The sequence below is a fragment of the Amblyomma americanum genome, chromosome 1 (assembly GCF_052857255.1).
Source record: "Amblyomma americanum isolate KBUSLIRL-KWMA chromosome 1, ASM5285725v1, whole genome shotgun sequence".
Taxonomy (NCBI): Eukaryota; Metazoa; Arthropoda; class Arachnida; order Ixodida; family Ixodidae; genus Amblyomma; species Amblyomma americanum.
The window spans coordinates 6,061,089-6,082,847 of NC_135497.1; the positions used below are offsets into that span (position 1 = coordinate 6,061,089).

At 46.1% G+C, this 21,759-nt stretch overlaps 1 protein-coding gene across 1 annotated transcript in view; it reads right to left on the reverse strand.

The window, feature by feature from the left end:
- The window catches only part of LOC144109514 (vesicular integral-membrane protein VIP36), a 49,308-nt gene that overhangs the window by 7,264 nt on the left and 20,285 nt on the right, over positions 1-21,759 (reverse strand). The window contains exons 4-6 of the mRNA XM_077642341.1: positions 16,114-16,196; positions 14,065-14,226; positions 10,397-10,511 (exon numbers count right to left, since the gene is read on the reverse strand). Of these exons, the coding sequence (XP_077498467.1) occupies positions 10,397-10,511; positions 14,065-14,226; positions 16,114-16,196 (360 nt within the window). The remainder of the gene's footprint in view (positions 1-10,396; positions 10,512-14,064; positions 14,227-16,113; positions 16,197-21,759) is intronic.

The window sequence follows — 21,759 nt, forward strand, 5'->3', positions numbered from 1 at the left end:
CTGAAGGTACATGCAAGTTGGCGAGAGAGCCAGATCCAGTGGACCAGTTGGATCTAGCGGAAGCCGTTGAAGCATCGTGCGCCGGCTTTGGTTTCAAGCCGCCGACTTTAAATGCGACCGCCGTCGAGCACCCATTTGTTTTTTGTGGCAAAAAATAAATAAATAACTTCGCCCTTGCAACCGTGGGAGACCTCGATGCTGCCTGCTGCGCCGTGCAACCGCTCCGTTCAAGGAATCACAATCCGTTGGCCCCAAAGCTCCGGCCAGCCTCCGATGGGCGCAACGCACCCCTCGCGACTCCCCGCACTGGGGTTATGATATTTAGTTTGCAACGGCTGCTCTCTGAGGAAGGGGGAAACCACCCGCCGGCGCCTAACCTAACCGTGCTCCCTCAAAAGCATCGCACGCTCTGTGGGGCTGAGGTCGCTGAAATGCAGGCCAGAGTTTTTGCGAGAACTACGTCGTCGGGTTCGGGAACGGAATCCATCGCAACGCTGGCAAGACGCCGGTGCAAACGTAAACGAAGCGACGGTGGCGACCCCGGCAATAGCTTTCATTTCGGCAGCTGCTAGACCACACCGCTAGCCGCCGAAATCACGGAGTCTCCGTTTACGTCACGTTTCACGTCACTCCGTTCTGTGTCGTCATAAGAGTTCTCCGTGTCGTTATAAGAGTTCTCGAGTTTGAATCGGAGCGGCGGGAAAAACTTTTCAACTTCGAATCCAAATTTCTTTGGAATAAATGCATCTTTCGCTCCCGGACAAGTGTCAACAAAGCCATGAAATGCCAAACTACCAGATATTGCTAACAAAAAAATTTTGATAGTGTTCTCCTCAGTGTCCCTTTAAGCAATGCGGCACTGCCCTGTGATGGCAGGTGCTGCTACCAGTGGGGTTTGTGTGGCCCAGGTTACTCTTCCCGAGCAAGCAATCATTCAACAGCCACCTGCCACAGTGTGCAGTTTGCTCACAATCCGGTGGGCAGGTTGTGATGACGGCACAAAGCCATGTGACCGAGGTTGCTTCTCTGGGGATTTTTCGCTCACAATGCCACCGGATTTTCTGCAGATTGGGAATTTCATGCTCTCGCATTAAAAGAAGTGAGGTGAAGCTGATGGCTGCAATTTAATGTACTGGTCCTTCACTACTTCACTTTTTCATTCACCCACCTGGAAGAGGACATTGGACTGATTGATAAATTCCCCTTCTCCCTGCATAACTTTTTTGCGTTGTGTTGGGTTTAGTGGCGCATAAGCATCTAAGGCTATCATGCACCAAGCTGAAGTTATATAGAAAAATTCTTTTGTGCAGAATCTGATAAAAACGGTGGTGTAGAGAGCCCAAAAAGTTGTTCGTACTAACTAGTGATGATATATAAAACAAAATTGTTGAAATGGCTAATAGTACAAGATTAAAGAAGATTGGCGTAACTTCCATCCTTGGCTAAAGAAGGATGCCGAGGCTCCCAACAAATCAACTAAAGACCTCAGCCTTCTTAGGAATGAGAAAGTGGCTGAGCTGTACTACAATATCATGCGAAGCACTAGGTCAGAAGTTTGAGTTTCTCAAGAAAACCTTCATCTTTTGAAAAGCTAAAAACATGCATTATCAGCTAAGGGCATCGGGTGAAAAGGGATGCATTCATTATAAAATTGAGTGAAGAACATCTTTCCTAATTTTTTAAAGTTTTACAATCCAATCTAAATTGAGTTTCACATGCAAGAATAAAATGTGATTAACTGTGAATTCCTCTCCACATTTTTTACAAACAGGTTTGTCTTTTGTCATAGGAAGTTGTCTGTGAGGTGTGTGCGTGTGTCCAATGCAGAGACATAAAATTACTTCTATAAAACGTTCCTGGTGCCTACAGGTCTTCCATTCACCCAGGATGGGCTTTACAAAGTGCAGCTGATTGTTTAATTCCTGTATGCACCAGTTGAAGGACGCAAACCTAAATTGTGTACTGGGTCTAGTCGTTTTAAGTAAGATGGCCTTGCTGAACCATATCCTATACAACCATAATCTAAGCAGGACCGCACCACACAGCGATAAATTTGTAGAAGGCTTGCCCTGTCAGAACTCTATTGTTTGTGTGAAAGGACTTTGAGTATGTTCAGTGATCGGGAAGCTTTCTTTTTCAATGTGTTTATACGAGACAGGAAAGTGAGTTTATCAAAAGTTACGCTTAGAAATCTGTGCTCATTTTTTACAGGTAATTTGGTTTCGCTCAGGTGCAGTGTGGGGTCTGTTTGCAAGCCTCGTTTGAGTGAGAAAAGGATGGTCACTGTTTTCTGTGGAGGAAACCGAAAACCATTCCTGTCCACCGATGTTGTCAGTTTTTTACCATTACTTGTATTTGTCTTTTGCATGTTGAAATGTTAGAGGACGTGCAAGCTATCTGAAGATCGTCTACATTGACAGAATACATAACAGACCTTGGGATTATTTTCCTAATAGAATTCATTTTTACAATAGGGAGTGTTGTACTTAAAATACATCCTTGAGGTACTCCATTTTCCTGAATGAAAATTCCTCGAAAGGGTTGAGCCTAGGCGGACATTATATGAACAGTTAGACAAAAAGACTTTAAGGCAGCTCAACGCTGCATATGCAGCGACTCCGGAACTTTTTTGAGTGGGGGGGGGGGGGCAGGACTTCAAGCTTATTTTGTTAATTATTTATTTAATGATAACTTACATAATAAACTTTGTATTTTTATTTCTTTCATTTTTCAATGGTCAAAGGTTGATGCAAACTGTCGCGTTGTGGTGACGACACTAGGGCAGTCAGGAAGACAACGAAAAGGCTTCCAAAAGAAACTGTTTAAGGGGCTGACTCACGCCCACTAAGAACTGAATGACTCGGTGGCGGCGATAGCTTCAAGCGTGCTCGGCGGTTATCGAACTGAATGCCCGCAGTTATTGGCCGCGCTCAATTAAGGCTGTTAAGGAACCTTCGAGATAAAGAACCCAAAGCAACTACAACAATCTGGAAAAATGTGGAAGCATTTGCACGTGGCTAGGATCATCAGAGATAAGTCTGGTCGCATCTTGCATTACAAAACAAAATGATAAAGCTGCATACTGGCAGTTTTGAGTGCGAACGAACAAACAGCGCAAAGATTCATGGCAATATAAAACGAATTGAAATGGGAAGCTTTATGCATGAGGAGTGATTAATTGCATTTAAAAAGTTTGTGCATAGTTTTTTTAAATTATGCTAATCATGATAATGCACACTGGTTAGACAGTCTGCTCCAGTTGGTTTAGGTTACTCATATATGAAATACTCTACAACTGGCTTTGAAACCAAGTAGCTCAGCCTCACTGTACTTTGCATTAAAAGAGTCCTAGAACTGAAGTGTTTCAATTTTCAATTGTCAGAAATCTGATCCAAGTGCAAGCAATTGGAGACGGAAGGGGCGCTGCCCCCCCTGGAAAAATGTTGGCCGGGGGGGGGGGGGCGACTACCCCCCTACCCTCCCTGTTCCGGGGTCCCTGTGCATATGCCAAACTCCGCCACGTCCTGAAGAATCTCAAACCTCCAGGTTGTGTCATATACTTTCTCTAAACTGAAAAAGAAAGCAAGACAGAGTTGTTTGTGTATGAAAGTTTCTCGGACAGTATTTTGAGGACAACTAGGTGGTCGGTATTCGAGCACACCTTTTTAAAACCACATTGGTGGACATCAAGAAGCTCACGGGCTTCTAACAAGGTTAACCTGATATTCAATACACTTTCAAAGAATTTTGCTAGACAGCTGCTGAAGGCTATGGGCCTATAGCTGCTAGGAAGGGTAGGTGGTTTTCCGGGTTTTAAAAATTGAACAATTATAGCTTTCTTGCAGGCTTCGGGTATTTTCCACCAATACCCAAACTTTGTTAAAAATCTTAAAGTGCCTCTACAGCCAGTTCAGAGAGATGGGCTAGCATTTGATGATGTATTTCGTCAGGGCCGGGTGCAGTCTGCCTACCAGCGGACAGTACTGTATGAATTTCTTGAACTGTAAGTAAATTGTTATAAGATTTATTTGTAGTGCCGCTTGTCGGCAGTCTGTCTTCAGCTGTGGTTTTGTATTTGAAGAATGATTCTGTGTGGTGAGATGAACTGGAGACCGCAGAAAAATATTCACCCAAAATGTCTGCGTGCTCTTCTATATTTGTATACGAGGGGGCTGATAGAAAAGGAACTGTGAATGGGGAGTAGCTGCCCTTTCTTTTTTTTGACCATCTCCCACAACTGTTTTGATGTGGCTGAGCTGTTTATAGAGGACACGTAACCTTGCCATTAAGTTTTTTCAGCATTACGGAAGATGTATCGGGCTGTTACTCTGGACAGTTTGAAGTTTATAAATTTCTCCTGCGTTGGGTATCTACGGAAAATTCCCCAGGTTTTGTTTTGTTTCTTTTTTTGTGTCTCAGCATTCTTGTGTATACTAAGCCTTGTGATTTTGTTTTACCACTTCAGACGTCTATGCTGGGATTATCCGAAACTATTTTATCTAGGCCAGCTTTTTCTCTAAACAGTGCGCAGTCAGCTAAATGTAGCTTCCAACGTCGAGGTTTTGTTGGGATGGCTTCGAGTGCAGATGTTAACCTGATTAGTACAGGGAGGTGATTGCTGCCGTATGGGTTGTCAATGACATCCCATTTAAAATCGCTAAAAACAGCGGGTGCACTAAAAAACAAGTCAAGTCTATGTAGGTCACCTTTTCCCTGCTCGTAGAGCAGAAGCAGAATGTGTTTTTGCCGGTATTTAGGAAGCAGACATTATTACTTAGAATAAAATCTAAAACACGACCTCTTGCATCAGCATTTGCACTTCCTCAAAAACTTGAGTGGGCATTAAGATCCCCAACTAACAAGTATGGCTCTGGTAGCTTGTCTGAAAGGGTTTCTAAATCATGAAGTGGTACTGTTATGTGCGGCTCGAAATATATAGTACATATTGTGGTTGCTTTAAAATGGAGGACGGTTAGTGATTGCTTTAAAATGGAGGACGGTAACTGCAACGGCTTCATATTTGGTATGAAGTTTGATTTCCCGGGTTGCAACACCGGTCTGGATGACAACAGCAACACCTCCAGACAGTTTACTCGTTTGCTCTCGGTCACACCGAACGGCATTATACTTGTTTAAAATGTTTTTTTTTTTTGTTTAGGACCTAAGTTGGTCTCCTGTAAGCATAAAGCCACCAGGGACAGTGTGTTTAAAAGCTCTTTTATGTCACTGTAGTTATTTAATAGTTCTAGTTCTAAGCAGTTCCACTGTATACGGAACGCCATGTTGGATGCTTTTGGGAGTGTAGTTTAAAACTTAAGATACCGGTTTTGGGGGTGCCGTTACTGGGGCCTTCTCTTTCCTTTTCGCTCAAGACAGCTGTGGCAGCGGGGGCGAGTTCTGCGTTGTGTCCATCGCCCGTGGGTGTACGGTTTGTGGGCCTCTCCAGACTGAGGGAAGGGCGGCCCACAGAGGGGCCGGCGGGCCATTTTTCAGATCTGGCAGGGTAGCCTTCGCTGCGCCTGCTGGGGACAGGGGTGGCCCTGCCTGAGGCTTTGCCTGGGCAGTGGCCAGAGCCCAGTGCAGTGTGCCACCCTTGCGCACCACACCGGCGAAATTTGTTATTGCTGTGAATTGGAAAGTTGAGGGGAATCGTTTCCGTGCTTCTTGATATGTGATGTTTTCCTTTGTCTTTATCATTATTATTTCTTTCTCTCTTCCAGGTCGGACACAACCTCGAGTACGCGGGGTGGTCCCCTTCACAATTCGCGTACAGTGGCGCAGCGTTGCAGTCCACAGATTCATGATCATTTGATGACCATTTGGCACATGTTTCGCGGTTGCAGCAGCTCTAAGAGCCACGGCCGAATCTTTGACACTTGAACCATCGTCTGGGATTTGGAATGTATGATCTTACAGTTATTCTAAGATACCCTACTGCTATGGATCTGAGGTGTTGGCTGGAGGCAAAGGTCAGGACTATGTGCATTGTTGGTGTTTTCTTGTCGTCTTTTCGGATTTTGATACGATGGATATCGGTGACGTTCTGGTCTTTTAGACCGTCCAACATCTCTTCTTCAGGAAGATTCAGGTAATCGTGTTCGGATATTATGCCTTGCATGGTGTTTAGTGATCAATGAGTAGTTGCAGATACAGGAATGTCTCCAAAGGACATTATGGTTGGGAGTTTGGAATATTGTACTTTGTCTCAGATTTGGAGGAGTAGGTCACCACTGGCTAGTTTCGTCACCTTGTGGCCAAGGCTCAGGATATCAGTCAGAGATTTAGAAACAATGAACGGAGACATTTTCTTAGCTGGTTGGTCTGCATGTTCACTATGTACGACATAGTACCCAGGAAAAGTTTTTTTGTTTTTGTAGGAACTTTGCTGTTAGTCGGTCCGCACTCTTTTCTTGAGGGTGATCGTTTTGTGGGAGAGGAGGAGGCATGAAATGTATGCTTTTTTAGGCCATGGTGCCAGCCACCCACCAAGGAGTCCAGCGAGGGGACGGGGTAGGAACTTGCAAGCAAGTCCTGCCCACGTCAGCTGTACATCCCAACTATACTCCAATATGACGAAACGCAGGCTAATTCGCCACACAAGGTTAACCCTAGCCGCCACGAAAAAAGGAAAAACCAAGAAGGGAGTAGCAGACAGGAGAGTTGTAGGAAAGAGATAGGAAAGTAAAAGATGGAGAGATGGAGGGGAGGAAATAAAAAGGCGACTGCCGATTTCCCCCGGTTGGGTCAGGCTGGATGTGCCGTCTACAGGAAGCTGGGGCCAAAGCAGTGTGTTGCCTCCACCGAGGTCCAAAGACTCGGCATTGGCTCAAGCACAAGGATCTCCTGTTCCCCGGACACGGCTATGCCACACACGGCTAAGCGTGGTTGCTCAGGTCCGTGGTGACGCACTGCTGACCAACATCTCCTTGAGAAGATGTCCCTGCGGATGCTCGGGAAATTGTGTCGCAACTCACCATCATCTGCATGTTTCAGATGGGGTGTAGTTTTGGACCAACATCAGTGTAGTAGATGCCAGAAAAGGAAAATATGCAGCGCAAGAAACTCATGGACGACAGAAGAAAGACAGCGCACAAGCTCTGTCTTTCTTCTGTCGTCCACACATTTTTTGCGGTGCATATTTTCCTTTTCTGTAATGAACCAGCAGGCCCAAATTACCACCCTTCATTAGTACATGCCCTGTGCCAGTGCCCGTTCTCGGATGGAGCCATGGGGCTGCTTGTGTCAAAAAAGGTCATTAATTCGGATGCAAACCTTTTCTGCTCAAGAAATTCCGAATTGCATGCTGTTTATCCAGCTCGTTAGTGCTGGCAATCGCTTCCTTGGACGATCTGTAAGTAGCGCGGCGGCAAACTTCTGATTCTGATAATTTCCAAGGCGTGTGTCGCGCCAGAATGCGAAACTGCAGGACCTTTTGCAGTTCAGTTTGCCGCTAGTCAGACAGGCCGCACCTATGTGTGGAGGCAGGGTGGGTGAACGCTGCTTTTTCGCTTTTGATCTCCACTGGTTTCGGACTCTCTTCTTGAGACTGCATCATTATGTGTTTGTTGCATAGAGTTCACATGCGCTGTCAGACCATCCCACGGGAAACTACGTCAACTTATATTTGGAGTAAAATTTTTTTGGCCAGCAAGGGATACGAGCTGGACCGTCGACTTTTGCGCAGCAATATATGGTAATCACAGAGTTTGTCCAGCTGTGGCGAACTTAAAATGTGCCGGCATGTGAACATAGTCGACTGTAGTCACCACATAGTAAAGGCAGTGCGTTCCCGCAACATAATTTCTTGCCTGGGTCCACTTTGTTTTCTGTGGTTGGTGAACTCGAAAACCCGGTTAATTCGAATACTTGGTCCCAATGACTTGGAATTAACGAGGTTTTACTGTAATTGAACTGTTTATGGATGATACATAGTTCTGTCAGGAAGTTTTTTCAGCATTCCGACGGATGTGTTGTGCTTTTGCTCTTGCCTTTTAGCATGAAAGCGATACTTCACTAGCAAAGCTGAAAAACCCGAGGTATGTGTCAAGCCGCAACCTTTGACGGAGGCCTTGCGCAGCTGCTCCGTAAACGTGCACTGTGCTGGTGCCGAATGTGAGGACCAGGTGTTTTGTATCTGGTTTTTTATTATCCTTCTGGATTTCAATCCAGTGAACATCCGCAACATTTTGGTCGGTGAGCCCTTCCAGCTTTTCTTTTTCAATGCGATGTATGAAATCATTTTCTGAGATAATGCCATGGGCAGTGTTGAGGGATTGGTGTGTTGTGATAGAGACAAGGATGCCCCCAACAGACACTGTGCTTGGGAGTTTGAGTTTTGGAAAATGGTTAGGGGTTCGAGCAATAAATTGCCTCTGGCCATTTTGGATACCTTGTAGCCGGGGCCCAAGCTGTACACCTTAACTACTATAACCCCATATGGCTTAGCACAGGGCAGTTCACCACACACGGTTAACCCTATCTGCCAGGAAAAAAGGAAAAACCAAAAAGGAAAGAGGAGACAAGTCGTGAGATAGACAATAGGAAAGTGAAAGATGGAGAGGACAGGAAAAGGCGACTGCAGATTTCCCCCGGTCGGGTCAGGCCGGAGGTGTGGTCTTCTGGAAGCTGGGGCCAGCCAAGGGGCCTTAAAAAGTCCAAACATATGGCACCTGCTCAGCCATCAGGACCCTTTTTCCCCAGACACGGCTAAGCCCCAGCAGGGATGGATGCCCCTGCGGATGCCTGGGAAACCATGGTGCTGCAACTCACCATCATCTGCACGTTGCAGATGCCCCTGTGGGGATTCCCTGTGGGGTTTTTCTCTCTCCTCCCCAACACAAAGTCAGTGCTTTCCGCCTGCCAGCTAATCATGATTAAAGAGCATCTCTCGCTGCAGGCATGGGTGAGCACACATAAGCAGGAGCAGAGCAGATTTCTATGATGCACGTTTGTTGAACTACACAATACACCAAGGAGATTATTTTGCTATACCAGAGTTAACTGCCTTCATGAATAATAAACATGGGAGGTTGTCATGCCTTCAACAGGAGACACTGTAACACGCTGTGAATAGTGATGGCAGGGAGGGGATCATTTGCTCGGCTGCCACAAGCCATCCCTGCTTTACCGAGGGGTCTCCTCACAGCTAGAAACGTTTTCTTTCCAGGCATTGAAACTGCCCCGCTGCTTTTATTTTGAAACTGCGATATTCCACTCAGCCCCCCACTGTTCATGTGAATGCCTGCGTGACCAGCAACATCATGCACATCCCTCCTTCGTGTGAATACCACTTCACAGAAAATGTGGCAAACTTGCTCACCCAGTTCTGAAGAGATTTGTTAGTGCACATATAATATTATCAAGACTCGGCAGAACCTCGAGGAGAGCTTAAAGATAAAAACGGTTTACTGGTCAACCAGAAGGAGTCCTACGCGCTTTCAGCTTCTTTCTCTTCCAGCCTCGTGCTCGTAGACCCAGTCGTTATCTCTGGCGTCTTCTTGTATTCGGCATTTGCCCCCCCCCTCAAGAAGCATCGTCTCAATGCTTTGGCATCTTCTTCTATGCAGCAATATTCAATCTAGGCTGTGTGCAAAGACAGCCATGAAATTAACCTTCTTGCCAATACCGCGTTCTGTAAACTTGATAGTGGGTGCACATCCTGGCAAGCATAGTAAACCTGCCCCAAAGCTGGCACCTGTTCCCTCCTCAAAGTTTTATTTAACTCATTAACTTACAGTCTTGATGACAAAGAATACAGTGGGCTAAAAATTGGCCGTGGTTTAGCTCTGGTTAAACCTGGTTGAATTGCAAAAGCTCGCTTAGCTGCTTCGGCTTCTCGTCGTTTTCGCAATCGTTCTTCTCGTTGCTCCCCTGTTTCCTGCGCAGTTACACCCCCTCTCTCTCATTCTTCCTAGCTTGCTTAGCTTTCGCCTTAGAATTTAACTGTTCCCAAGTAGTAGAGCAACTAGATTCAGATATAGACTTTTTGTCGGTAACTTCCACGTCGAGACTGATCAACCAACGCGTAGCGCACCGCTATATATCCCAGTGAAGCGGCCACGGAGCGAGCGCAAGGCGAGGAGGTCGTCATATCAACGAAGAGACCACCTGCTAGGCACGGCGCCGGCTCGGGGGCACCGGCACACGCGACGAGCGGCTCCCTTTTAGCTGCAGCGGGGAGCAAGCTGACGTCACGCGTCGTCATAGCAACGGAGAGAGCAGACGTCGCACCACCTGCCAAGCGCAGAGCCGGCTCTGGGGGGAGCACGGCATATGCGACTGGCGGTTAGATTTGGCGTAGTATTGCTTTCGCAATAATAACAAGTCTCACCGACAGGGGGACAAAACAAGCATGCTACAAATGAGAACTACACACGCCATGAGAGAGGAATGTCACCTGAAAGATCTCCAGTGACCGCAGATGCCCCAAAGTAGTAATGCGTTGGCAGCTGAACGCCCTTCACAGTGAAGCACTCCTTCCAAGCATTTTTCCCTTCAATGTCCGTTGCCACCTGCAACATCACAAGAAAGAAAACCAAATACAACAGCATGGCTGAGAAGCATGCCATAAGACATTGCATAGGACATAAGGACGATCGTTTCGTTTATGGGAGTTTAATGACCTAAAGTGACTCAGACTATGAGGAACGCCATAGTGAAGGGCTCCAGAAATTTCTACCATATGGCGTTCTTTAACGTGCACTGACATCGCACAGTAAACGGGCCTCTACAATTTCGCCTCCATCGAAATTCGACCACCGCGGCCAGGATTGAACGCGCGTCTTTCCGGCCAGCAGCCGAGCACCATAACCACTGAGCCACTGCGGTGGCCGGACATAAGGACAAGATGACACTACCGAGTCTTACTTTGATCGTACATACATATACCAGGTGCCTCATCTAATGTAAGCCAAACATTACAATGCAAGATAAGTGGAGGCAACTTCAACCATGCCATTGAACGTAAAAGTATTCAACAATTATTATCACAAATATTATACAATTATTCAGAGTATTTTGTATTTTTGTATTTTGTTTGACTGAATAAATAAATTTAAAAATTAACTTTTTAGCTATTGCACTACCCTCTAAAAATTCCGGTGCCAAATTGTAGAGCGTACCAAAAACCTCTAATTCATTAATATTTATTTTGATGGGCGATATACTCAAGCTTTTTTCTGTGTTGAAAAGCAAGCGAGCAAAATACGTTGCCGACTGATTTTCTGGACACGGTGGGACCCGGCAAACAGTCCGAATCGAAGTCCGAAAAATCCGTGAACTTCAAAACAATAACCTTTTTGCGAAAAAAACTGCTTTCAAAATTGCGAAAATTGCCACTCCCCGTGTTCTGCTTACAAGCGATAATATTAGACTGTATATGAGCCATAGTCATGCTTTTGTCGTGTCTGCGCCCTCTCGCGTCACAACACCAGACAGTGCGATGCGGCCGCAAGTCATGCCGCGAACGAATGCACTCGTCGCAGGAAGCAAGAACAGCTGGTTTGCACGGGGCAATGACACTCACGAAGACCGCGAGGTAACCCATAGGAAGGCGCCTCCGAATGCACTCCCCCCCACCTTACCCCTCTACCACATTTGCTGCTCCGCACCACGTGTGGGTGGCGTCGTCCAAGCCGCGGCGGACGCTGCAGCTGTCCTGTTGTACTGGTTGTACCGTTTTTAATGCAATCGCGCACTCTTTGTAGGCCATCTTGATGGCAGTGGAGTGTGTCCCATTATCTCGAATGGCAATGAGGGAGAACAAATAGCCAAGCCTATCCAAGCCACTCAGTCCGATTCACAACGTGAAAGAACTAGAACATTAGTTTGCTCACGGGCCCCGCTTGAGTGATGCCGCCAATGTTGCAAAGGGGCAAAGTAGTGTGATGGCGTTGCATGCGTCTCCCCTGTAGGGTGCCTTGTCGCGCACACACCTCACTGGTAAATGAGTGCCGCTTTCAGGTGGCCTCATGTGGGCCAGGCCCCCAGATAACGCAAATATTGTCGCAGTATTCCAATGGTCTTCACAAAAATCCCAAAGTGCCAGTCGAATGGCGTTTTACTTGGGGCATTTGCACATGCTCAGAAGCCACCTTTATGAAAAGGTTTGCCAAAGCGGCAAGATTGCGTACTCTGCTTTACTCTTGTCGGTTACATTTTCCTGTTCACATTCTCTCGCACAGAATACCAGAATTCGTTTGCAATATATTGTACACAATATGAGCTGAACACCTTTTCAATCTCTAGTTCACGACTTAAGCTATTCCATTTGAGGAAATGAGCGCAACAGGCCAGCCAATTGAAACAACAGCCACCTTGTTTGCAGTGGTCATTTGCAAGAGAGAGCTACTGATATCTAGAAAGATTTTGGCAGAACTATGGCGGCACCGCCTATAGTTATGCTCATTCAGTTTATTTCAATGATTTAGTACAACTCACTGTTGGATTTGTAAGCACCATATCAGCTTCGCCCGTTCGCATTTTTATGGCTTATTTGAGTTTTTCTTTTATCATGTAAAGTAAGAGTCTTGCTACCAGGTAAAACATTACTTAACAATGCGCACTGCATGCACAGGAATGTGCGATACAGGCTACGTCTAAAGGCCGCTTCCCGATGCCTGAAAAATTTTAAGAAAAACGGCAAAGCGTAGTTACATTCTTTCGGCGACACGTTCTGCGGCAAGTTACCAACAAAGTGATAACCAAACCTTTTGATAAAATTAAGGTACCATTAAATTACACAAAACTTTCAACAGCAAAGCCCGTGGAAAAGCAGGCAAGACCACAGCCGTCTCGCACAGAGAGCCGCGAGTTTCGTGCACGAAGCGCACTTCCGAACCGTATATGCCAAACCATCATTATACACGAGCGCCAACTCACATCACATGCAAAAAAGACCGATGAAAACCCACAGTGTGCACGGTAAACCATACAGTGAAGTCTACCGTGGCAACACCTCCTGGTGCCGCCGCGAAGCGGCAATCTGTCAACATTCGTGACCTCACCTCTTCCCATGAGGTTGCCGCAGAGTGAGCACATTACCTCCATCAGCGCTTGCCGATTCCGTTTAAATCCAAGATGGCACCTTTCACGGTGGTGAATGGGTTGTTTGCGACAGCTGTGCTCGCTAGAGTCTATATTAGGCCGAAACAACGAGCTTTCAGTACTGCTGGCGTCTATTTTAGTCCGAAATCTTGGTTGTGAAAATGTACATGTTCCTATGAGGTGCGGGACGGTTCCTTATATATCGTGCATCCGAATTATTGGAGTCCAAAAAATTCGTCGGCTTTTATGAAAAAAATCCCACATGTCCATGTGCCTATGTGCCGTCACAGCTGCGCTCTCAGATGCAAAATTCGTGAATGTAGCCGCCTATTGATGGTGAAAACAATGAAGTATGCGCTGGTGGCAAAACTGAAAGGAGCACTTGCGAACAGCTGCGACCATGCACACTGAGCCGTTTCAACTAAAAGCAAACACACCCCATGCCAAGCAAAAGAGACAAAAACTTTGGTGGAATTCATTATTGTTCCTAAAGAAGATTCAAGGGAGTGAAATTTACCGCACCTTAGGGGCCTCCCATGGTAACACTATTTCTGCTTTGAGTTACCAATCCCTACCATATGCTGGCAGTGGTCTTTGTGGCTCTTTTTTTGCAGTCCCCTTACTGAACTCAGACACAACTCATGCATGTTCTAATAATGCAAGTTTTTAACCTGTGCCTATGTTCTGACGCAGCGCCGGTAATTACTTTAGCTGAGGCCCACCGCACTCACTCACTACAATATTTCCAGCATCGGGCATTTATTGTGGGACCAGCCGTTTTATAAGCAAACCAGGAGTTGTTCAACATCACCCTGGCCAGGAGCATTAACATTTCCCCAAAGGCAGGAAAAAAAAAGCCATTGTAGGCAGCATCAAAGCAAAGGAGCTGTACAGTTTGCAAACAAGGGGCACAAAGGGTTATGGATACCACAGCAGGCAATCTAAACTACAACCAACAGTGGCTTCACTGTGTCCCATCAGCATTATCAAGTACGGCAGCCAAGCACAGAAAACACTTACTGTGAGAACGTCATTCTCATAACGTATGACAACGTGCGTATCGTGGTCAACATTTCTAAACTTGGCCTCGCACCCAGCCAGCTCAGTGTGGGTGCCGTCACGGTCATGGTCGTACGACAGCGTGCCATTGTTGACCATTGCAGAAATGTAGGGGTGGCCATGCTATAAATCACCAAGAGAACAAGAGTCAGAGAGCACAGTAAATCTAATATTGTGACAAATGTATATGCATGCATGCAGAAAGCATGCTTGTGTCACATTCACACGAGATGTCAGGTACCCGATGCTGCTTGATGCTTGCAACCATGCACTTAACCACAAAAATGCGTCTCCAATGGTAGTTTTAAGGGAGAGGGCCTTTGCAATAAAAAAATTGCAAACATGCTGACACCTTAAATTAAAACCATAATTAAGCACATATCCTATGGCATGGACCAAGATTACAGGATTCTGCTGTGCACAATAGGCTCTGCACCAACTGGTTTGTGCCCAATGCCAACCAGTCATGTGAAATGCTATCACTTTGTCTCCTTGTATTTTAAATCTTACCAGTGGACTTAGTTTAATTTAGATGCACCAATTCCTATACTGATCTGGGCAATAAGCCCTTAGAGCATTACAACAGGTTACCCTTTCATAGTTAACATGCCCGTGAACTTGAAACATCTTCTTCTTGAAGCAGCAAACTCTTGCAAATTAATCAGAGCACTACCTCAGGCATTCAGTAGTTTTGTTAAAAGCTAAATGTACAAAATGAGCAGTGTTAACCCATTCACTTCCACCATTCCGTCCGTGAGACAACCTGGGTTGTAAGAAAGCATTAGCAATAACTCATGCTGAAAAGGTCCCATTCAAGAAATTATTTTATTCGGCTCTTAAGACAATCACAAAATCTAAAGCAAGTAAAATTTTATTGTTTGTCAAAAATCTTGAAGTGCGAAGTCTCCCCGGGTTTTGCACACGAAACATTTGCGTACTGCTTTGTGCTATGCCATCTTTTGAAGGTATTTGGTGATCAAAATGGTGCCACTGACAAGCCTCTAGACGCACTTGGTTTGGTTTATCGTTTATAGAAATTTAACATCCCAAAGCAACTCAAGCTATGAGGGACATCGTAGTGAAAGGCTCCAAAAATCTTTCGGTTCAGCAGCCGAGCACCATAACATGCACTCGGCCACCACAGCGACCAGACTCATTTGGGATGGAGCTACAGCTCAGGGCACCCCATATGAACGATTTCCTTGATGCAGTCGCATATGCAGCTGATGCAAACAGCCAAACACTGACCAATATTTCCTTGCAAGCTTTCGGTATGTCTCAGGTGCCAGGCTCCTAATCCTCACCTTGTGGCCACACTCACTGCTTTCAATATCATCTAAAATCTTAGGGCATTTGCAGTCCCCCTCGCTACAAGATAGCAGCGCATTCATTTCAGCGTCCCTAGCACTTGTTCCTGCGACCCCACGGTGCATTACATTTTCGAAACTGATGCCATCTGGCGTGAAAACTACTATCCAAAAATTAGCAGCCAAGCAAGTGGCGCCATCTGTTTATGCGTATTTAAAGAGAGGATAGCAAATCGCCCTCTTTGAATGGATTAAGCGCAAACTTGCAAATTTACACCTAAACATATATTGTTTTTATCTGGATTACAACCACAATATGAATGGTAAACCTAAGCATGCTGGCAAATTTTAACTGTTCCATCAGAAAGGGTTCCAATTGTGTTATGTTCTACAGGTTATAGCCATAAGTCAACAATAATTTGACAATCTTTTCGCTACTGGTTTGACAAAACCAGTAGCAAACCGCAAACCGCAAACTACGCTCAGTAAAAACATTCTGAAGCAAACAACAAACTGCACAGAATAGTTCATTTCACTGATCATGGGAAAAAAATAGTGCAAATAACTCATGCTCTCAGATTTAAGAGAAGCAGTGCGAGAAGGCATAATGAATAGGTCTGTTGCATTGTGCATCGTTTTTTCAAGGCCTAAGGGCTCTAGAGCACAGCCACAAGTAATGATGCGGCAACAGTAGCCTGCTTACATTATGCGGGCCATTTTGGTTGGCATATGTGTCAAAAAATATTCCAAGACCTGAAAACTTGTCCTTGCTACCGAATACTGGTCCTGCAATAAAAATTTCAAAAAAAAATTGTGCTGTACATGAAAAGCTGGAAGAACACCCATGCATGAAATGACAAATGTAATAATCGCCAGCAATCACTTGTATGCAACCTACCACAACTTTTTTTCAGAAACTACAGTCTTGCAACAATGGGCAACAGAAGTGCAGAGACTTCTATCTAAACCTCCATGGGGACTGAAGGGAGCAAAAATGGGACATCTACAGGTGCCTGCTTTGTAGAAGCCCACTTATGCACAAAGGGTCTGAACCGATATGGCTGCAAGATAGGCACACACAAAGTTGTTCTAGGTTTGGTCTAAACCAGAAAAACACAAGGCTTGCATGGAGAGGGATGTAGTGAACCTTCCAACTCTCCTGGTGGGATGCCCATACTGATGAGCTAGGTAATGAATGGGCCGACAAAATAGGGCTAGTGATGAACACTAGAGAGAAAGAGGAAAATGCCTCCCTTTCCATCTTCAGCTCAGCAAAGATGGAGGCACCAAATGTGCAAACTGCTACCTATGAAGACTTCCGGTACATGCTCAAATGCCAACGTGGGGTTCACAACAGAATATGAAAAGGAAAGCCTGGTGGGACGAAGAAGTTGCCCAGACCTTGGCTCTAAGTGCCTACAGAGAACACAGTTATGCTTTGCAGCAGGATCCAGTGGAAGTCTCCAAGGCTGTGCTAGTACAAAAGAATGCACCAGCTGTTTAGCCACATCCCGCAGACACGCCTGCAGAGCTGGCCAGAGCACACACATTCTAGGAGAGCTCCGGAATGATTTCTGCCCAAGACTCTTTGGAAGGCAATCAACAAAGGTTGGCTCATGGTTTTGCTTTGCTGGGTTATCGGCACATCTGATGATGCTATTAGACCCGGGTTAAGCTGATCTGATCTGTTTACGCCACAGATGGAAGTTGATGAAGATGATGTGCAATGCGCAGTGCGAGTGTGTTGCAATTTAACAAGAGGCGTGATCGGCTGCGGTGATAGCATAGTGCTCTTGTGCACTGGCCAGCGAAGCTGATCTGTTTGCACCACCATGGATTCGAAACCCAGTCGCACCATTATTTTATTTATGTATTTAGGTCAGGCTTCAGCAAAGAAGTGGGGAACACGGCTGGTCATCATTTGAGACACATGAAGCGGCTCACGTACGAGAGGCGCCTCTCCCGAATGCCGGAAGGATGTTAGGCCAGGACAGTCCAAGTATGTATTATCAGGGCAGAATGAATCGCGAACACAGGAGCGCATGAACTGTAGTTAATTTTGGTACAGCGTGCGCCATCTAGCAGTGTCCGTGATAAGCTGCTGACGTGTGCATTGGGTTTGTGGCTTTTTCCTGAGCCACCCTATCTGCAGCCTTCGCTCGAATGCCGCAGTTTGGCAATTCCCGTCTTAGCGCCACCATGGCCCTAGCCGCATTGCCTCGATTGCGACACTCACCATGCCGATGGTCTGGGCAAGCGGAATGATGCTGTGCTTTTCTCTTTTTTTGAGGGACGTGTTATCTCTCAGTGCGATGACAAAGCTTTGACTCCTGAATGAGCTGTGTCATGAACGTGCAAGGGACAGCTGTTTAGGCGCGATGTTTGTGACTAATTTTGTGCACCACAGACGTTTAACTGATATATCAATTGTGCAAGGTATTGCGGTGTGGTGCTAAGATTTTACTTTTCATTTATGACCATTAAGAGTGAATAAAAGCAAAAATTAAATTGGAAAACTTTTCCACTTTTCTAGCACCTCGGGTGTCTTTTGCAACAAAATGTCGTCTGTCGCCATCCTGTTAACTCATGGAAAATTTTGAATGGGAACACTCTTGCACGGCTTTGTTTAGGGCGCTGACATCGCATCACAATGCAAGCTTATCGCCGAACAGAGCGACTGCCAGTTATTGGTTGACCACAATAGCCCATTTTCAGGAAGGGCAATGCTGTAGGGAGCACCTTTGAGATTACCGAGACAGGAACGTAGTTTGATTAATTTTGCTTTTTTTCTGAAAATTGCTGCTTGTGATCTGGTTATCTTCACGCGGAGGGCGAAATTCCGTCTTTTAAGTACGACAGAAGACTGAAAATAGTCACACTTTCGAATAAAGGCAGGCCATAAGATAACCTGCGAAGCTAAGAAGTCTCTCTCTGTCCACGATCAAGGGGATCATAGAAGCGTTTCGAGATGATGGCCACCGCTACAAACTTTAGTGCAGACGGAAAGCAAGGACCTCGAATGAAGAGCAGAGCCGACTAATAGTGGCTGCAGTAGCGAATAACCCAAATTTGACAGCGAAAGAAATTCGAAATGAGCTCAACTTGCCCATCCAAGCTCTTTGAGGACAGGGGATTGTTGCTTCAACAGCCCATCCAGGGTGCTGACATGGATGCAACAGAAATTGACTGGGAGGCTATATGGTAGCGCTCTCCCGCCATCCACTCACTAGGCATCAGCTGAGGACTTGTGGGTGGCAGTGGAGGCAGAATGTAAGCGGCTGCTCAAGCCAACAAAGCTTTTTTGCCCGATTTGGTGTCGCCCTCCTTGATATATCAAAATGTACAGATTGTTAAGAAAAGAGACCAGCAATTCCTACAGCTGCACTGTGCCTGCAGTGTAAAGCATAGGCGCCAATTGGTTATATTAACTTGCAGTAAAGAAAACGGCTGAAATTGAGACTGGTCGTACTTAAACACCTAAACCGTAATTTAGAGGTAGAGCTAAGTAATCTCATATATAATGTAAATAATACCAATCTTTGACAGCAGTCAAAATGCAGGCGACAACGATGTCCTTTCGAAACAATGAGCAGCTTTCAGAGGAGACATCTTACAGCTCAGTGCGAGGAATGGATGCATAATTAGAGTAAAAGCAACATTCATATGTCTCGGGAATAGGATATTGTGCGTAGCCGACTGCGAATTCGTTATGCAAGTTACCAGCAAGGCTCCAGGAGGTTACCTGACGTCGTCGACATCAATGCACATGGTGGTTTTAGTAGCACAAAGGCGGCATGAGCGCCTGGGTAAATAAGAATTTTAATTACCAGCACTCAATAATGTTGGAGCAACTGCAGTCAAGCTCCTGGCGTTACCAGCTGCCTTCAACCCGATACTCGGAAAAAGTCACTTGTAGCAGGCGCCGCGAATGAGTAGCTCAGATAAAATTCCAAATTATTAAAAATCAAATTATCATGAAAATATTAACCAATATTGCAAGCGCTTAATGCCTTCACTTCAAAGCCACCCTGCCTTAATAAGCTTGAACAACGCATTTACAATCGGGGCTGGTATTGTATCCTAAGGTGATTCCCTCTGTTCTCGCCATAGAAGGCCAGCAAAAAGACGTCAACTTCTCTTTCTTGTGCTGAAATTGCTTAACACATATGCCCTTGGCTCAATGGCTTTGGCAACTGTCTGCCAATTCCAATGTCGCGGGTTCGATCAAGGTGGCGGTGGTGGCCATATTTCAATGGAGGCCAAACAAGAACGTCTGTGTGCTGTCGGATGTAAGCGCACGTTAAAGAACCCCAAGTGGACTAAATTAAAATGAGCCCTCCACTACGGCACCCTTCATAGTCTCTGCGTCACTTCGGAATGTTTAGCTCAACATTTAGCTTCTTTTTTTTCCACGCATATACAGAGGAAAGATAGACCTAAGCTTTCAACATACCGCCAAAGCAGACATCGTTTCGCACGTTCATAACCGAACTCATCATTATCATCGCATCCAGAAGTAACTCTGTCGTTAGAAGGATAAAAACCACGTCATCCCGCACGCCGGTATCGCAGTCATGGCTTCAGAATCAAAGCGATGTAGCTGGCGCCATGCTGGTACTGGACGGGGATTGCCAAATCACGGAGAGCCGAGCAAAAGGCTGTATAGGGAAGAAGCCATAAACCCAGTGCACACATCAGCCGCTTATCGCGGACGCTGCTAGATGGCGTATGCTGTACCAAAATTAACTATAGGTTATGTGTTCCAGGGTACGCGTTTCATTTCGGCCCGATAGTACACTACCAGTGCCTGAACACAAAATGGTTTGCGTGCCAAGCAGCTCGCGGATCGATATGGTGTGGAGACCGTTCGACTTCAATCTGACCAGCAATGAGGGGTTTGAGACAAAGAGAAAAGTGTGGAGCTAAGGAAATGGCAGGGGTCCTCCAGAGAGAAGCCGGCACTGGTGCCATACTGCACTCACAAAACCTCTATCAAAAGGGAGATGATCTACAACAACTCCAGGGGCTCCTGTGCGAGGCCCGCAGTGCAGTACTGCGAACATATGCCTTGTTGCGCGCGAAGTTCACTGCTGGTCTCGACACAACCGGCACGCGCAGTCACAGAGCCGAGGAGTCTATGCACCAAGTCGTGCTGGAACGCCCCTACCTGTGCTGCCCCTCGACCATCCCCCATGATGCCACCCACACCACGTACACCAAGTGCCACGGACCGTAAAAACGTCACTGACGCCATGTTCGGCGTCGACTGTGGTGGGCTCGCCAAGGTGCTGGGCTTTCATGGGCAGGATGCGCATCCTCACTGAAATGCAGTGGAGGCCACCAAGCGAAGGCTGGAACACTAGTCGCATACCCGTGCAGAACACAGACTACAACTGAGGGTCGCCAACTGGGTGGAACCCAGTGCAGTGGAAGTTTTGCCTCTTTTTTTCTGTCATTACTTTCATCGACTGCGCGTTACAAAGGGATGGCCACAAGCATCACCATAACCATCAACAGCCTCCATTGCCATTGAGTCACTGCATAAGTTTACAGAATACCACGATCCTCCCCTCCCTACCACTGGATTTGAAAGCTTCATGGCTGGCTCAGAAGCACTGCAATCGCATCCACATTCCTTACAAAAGTGACAAATCCGCGTAGTTGGCACAGGTAGCATGGGGGATAACGGACACCAAGAATAAACAGGAAACAAATGAAGCAACATCTTGCACATGTATGCGGGTCATAGAGGTAAGCCCAGAGTCTAAGGGAGGTGGCTTCCTGGTCCTATGGGGCTGGGATCTAGGGGCTCAAAGGAGCGCCAACTACTTTCCTTTCCCTCTGTTCTATTCTCAGTCTATGCCGAACCTGCTGTAGCAGACGACTCCTGACGCACTACAAGAGGTTCATTCAAGCCCTGTGGAGCAGTTTTTGGGGACAAATTTTTCATCGTCAGTCAGTGTCAGAAATGCACAAAAAATAGAGAAAACGACCATTATTTAAAGTGTAAAGCATCCATACATTGAAGGTTGGTGTTTCTGAAGCATAACGTATGCATGCAGTATGCTCAACTGCGCACGTAATGCAGCAACATTACTAGAGTTGCATGTTTTGACTGCGTAAAAGTTATAGAGGCACAAGACTTTTGTTTGGCCAGTGCGTCAAAGATTCCAACTGTCTTGGGTCAGCAATGCAGCTGGGCTGCCACTGCTCTGCGCCTTGTACAGATGTGTGTAGCTGATGCATGAGCGACGTTTTCACACGTGTGAACAATGTGCTGGTAGTTTTTGCAGCACATGAGTTCATTTGTCACAGTGCAAGAGACTGCAATTCGATAACAAGAACAAAC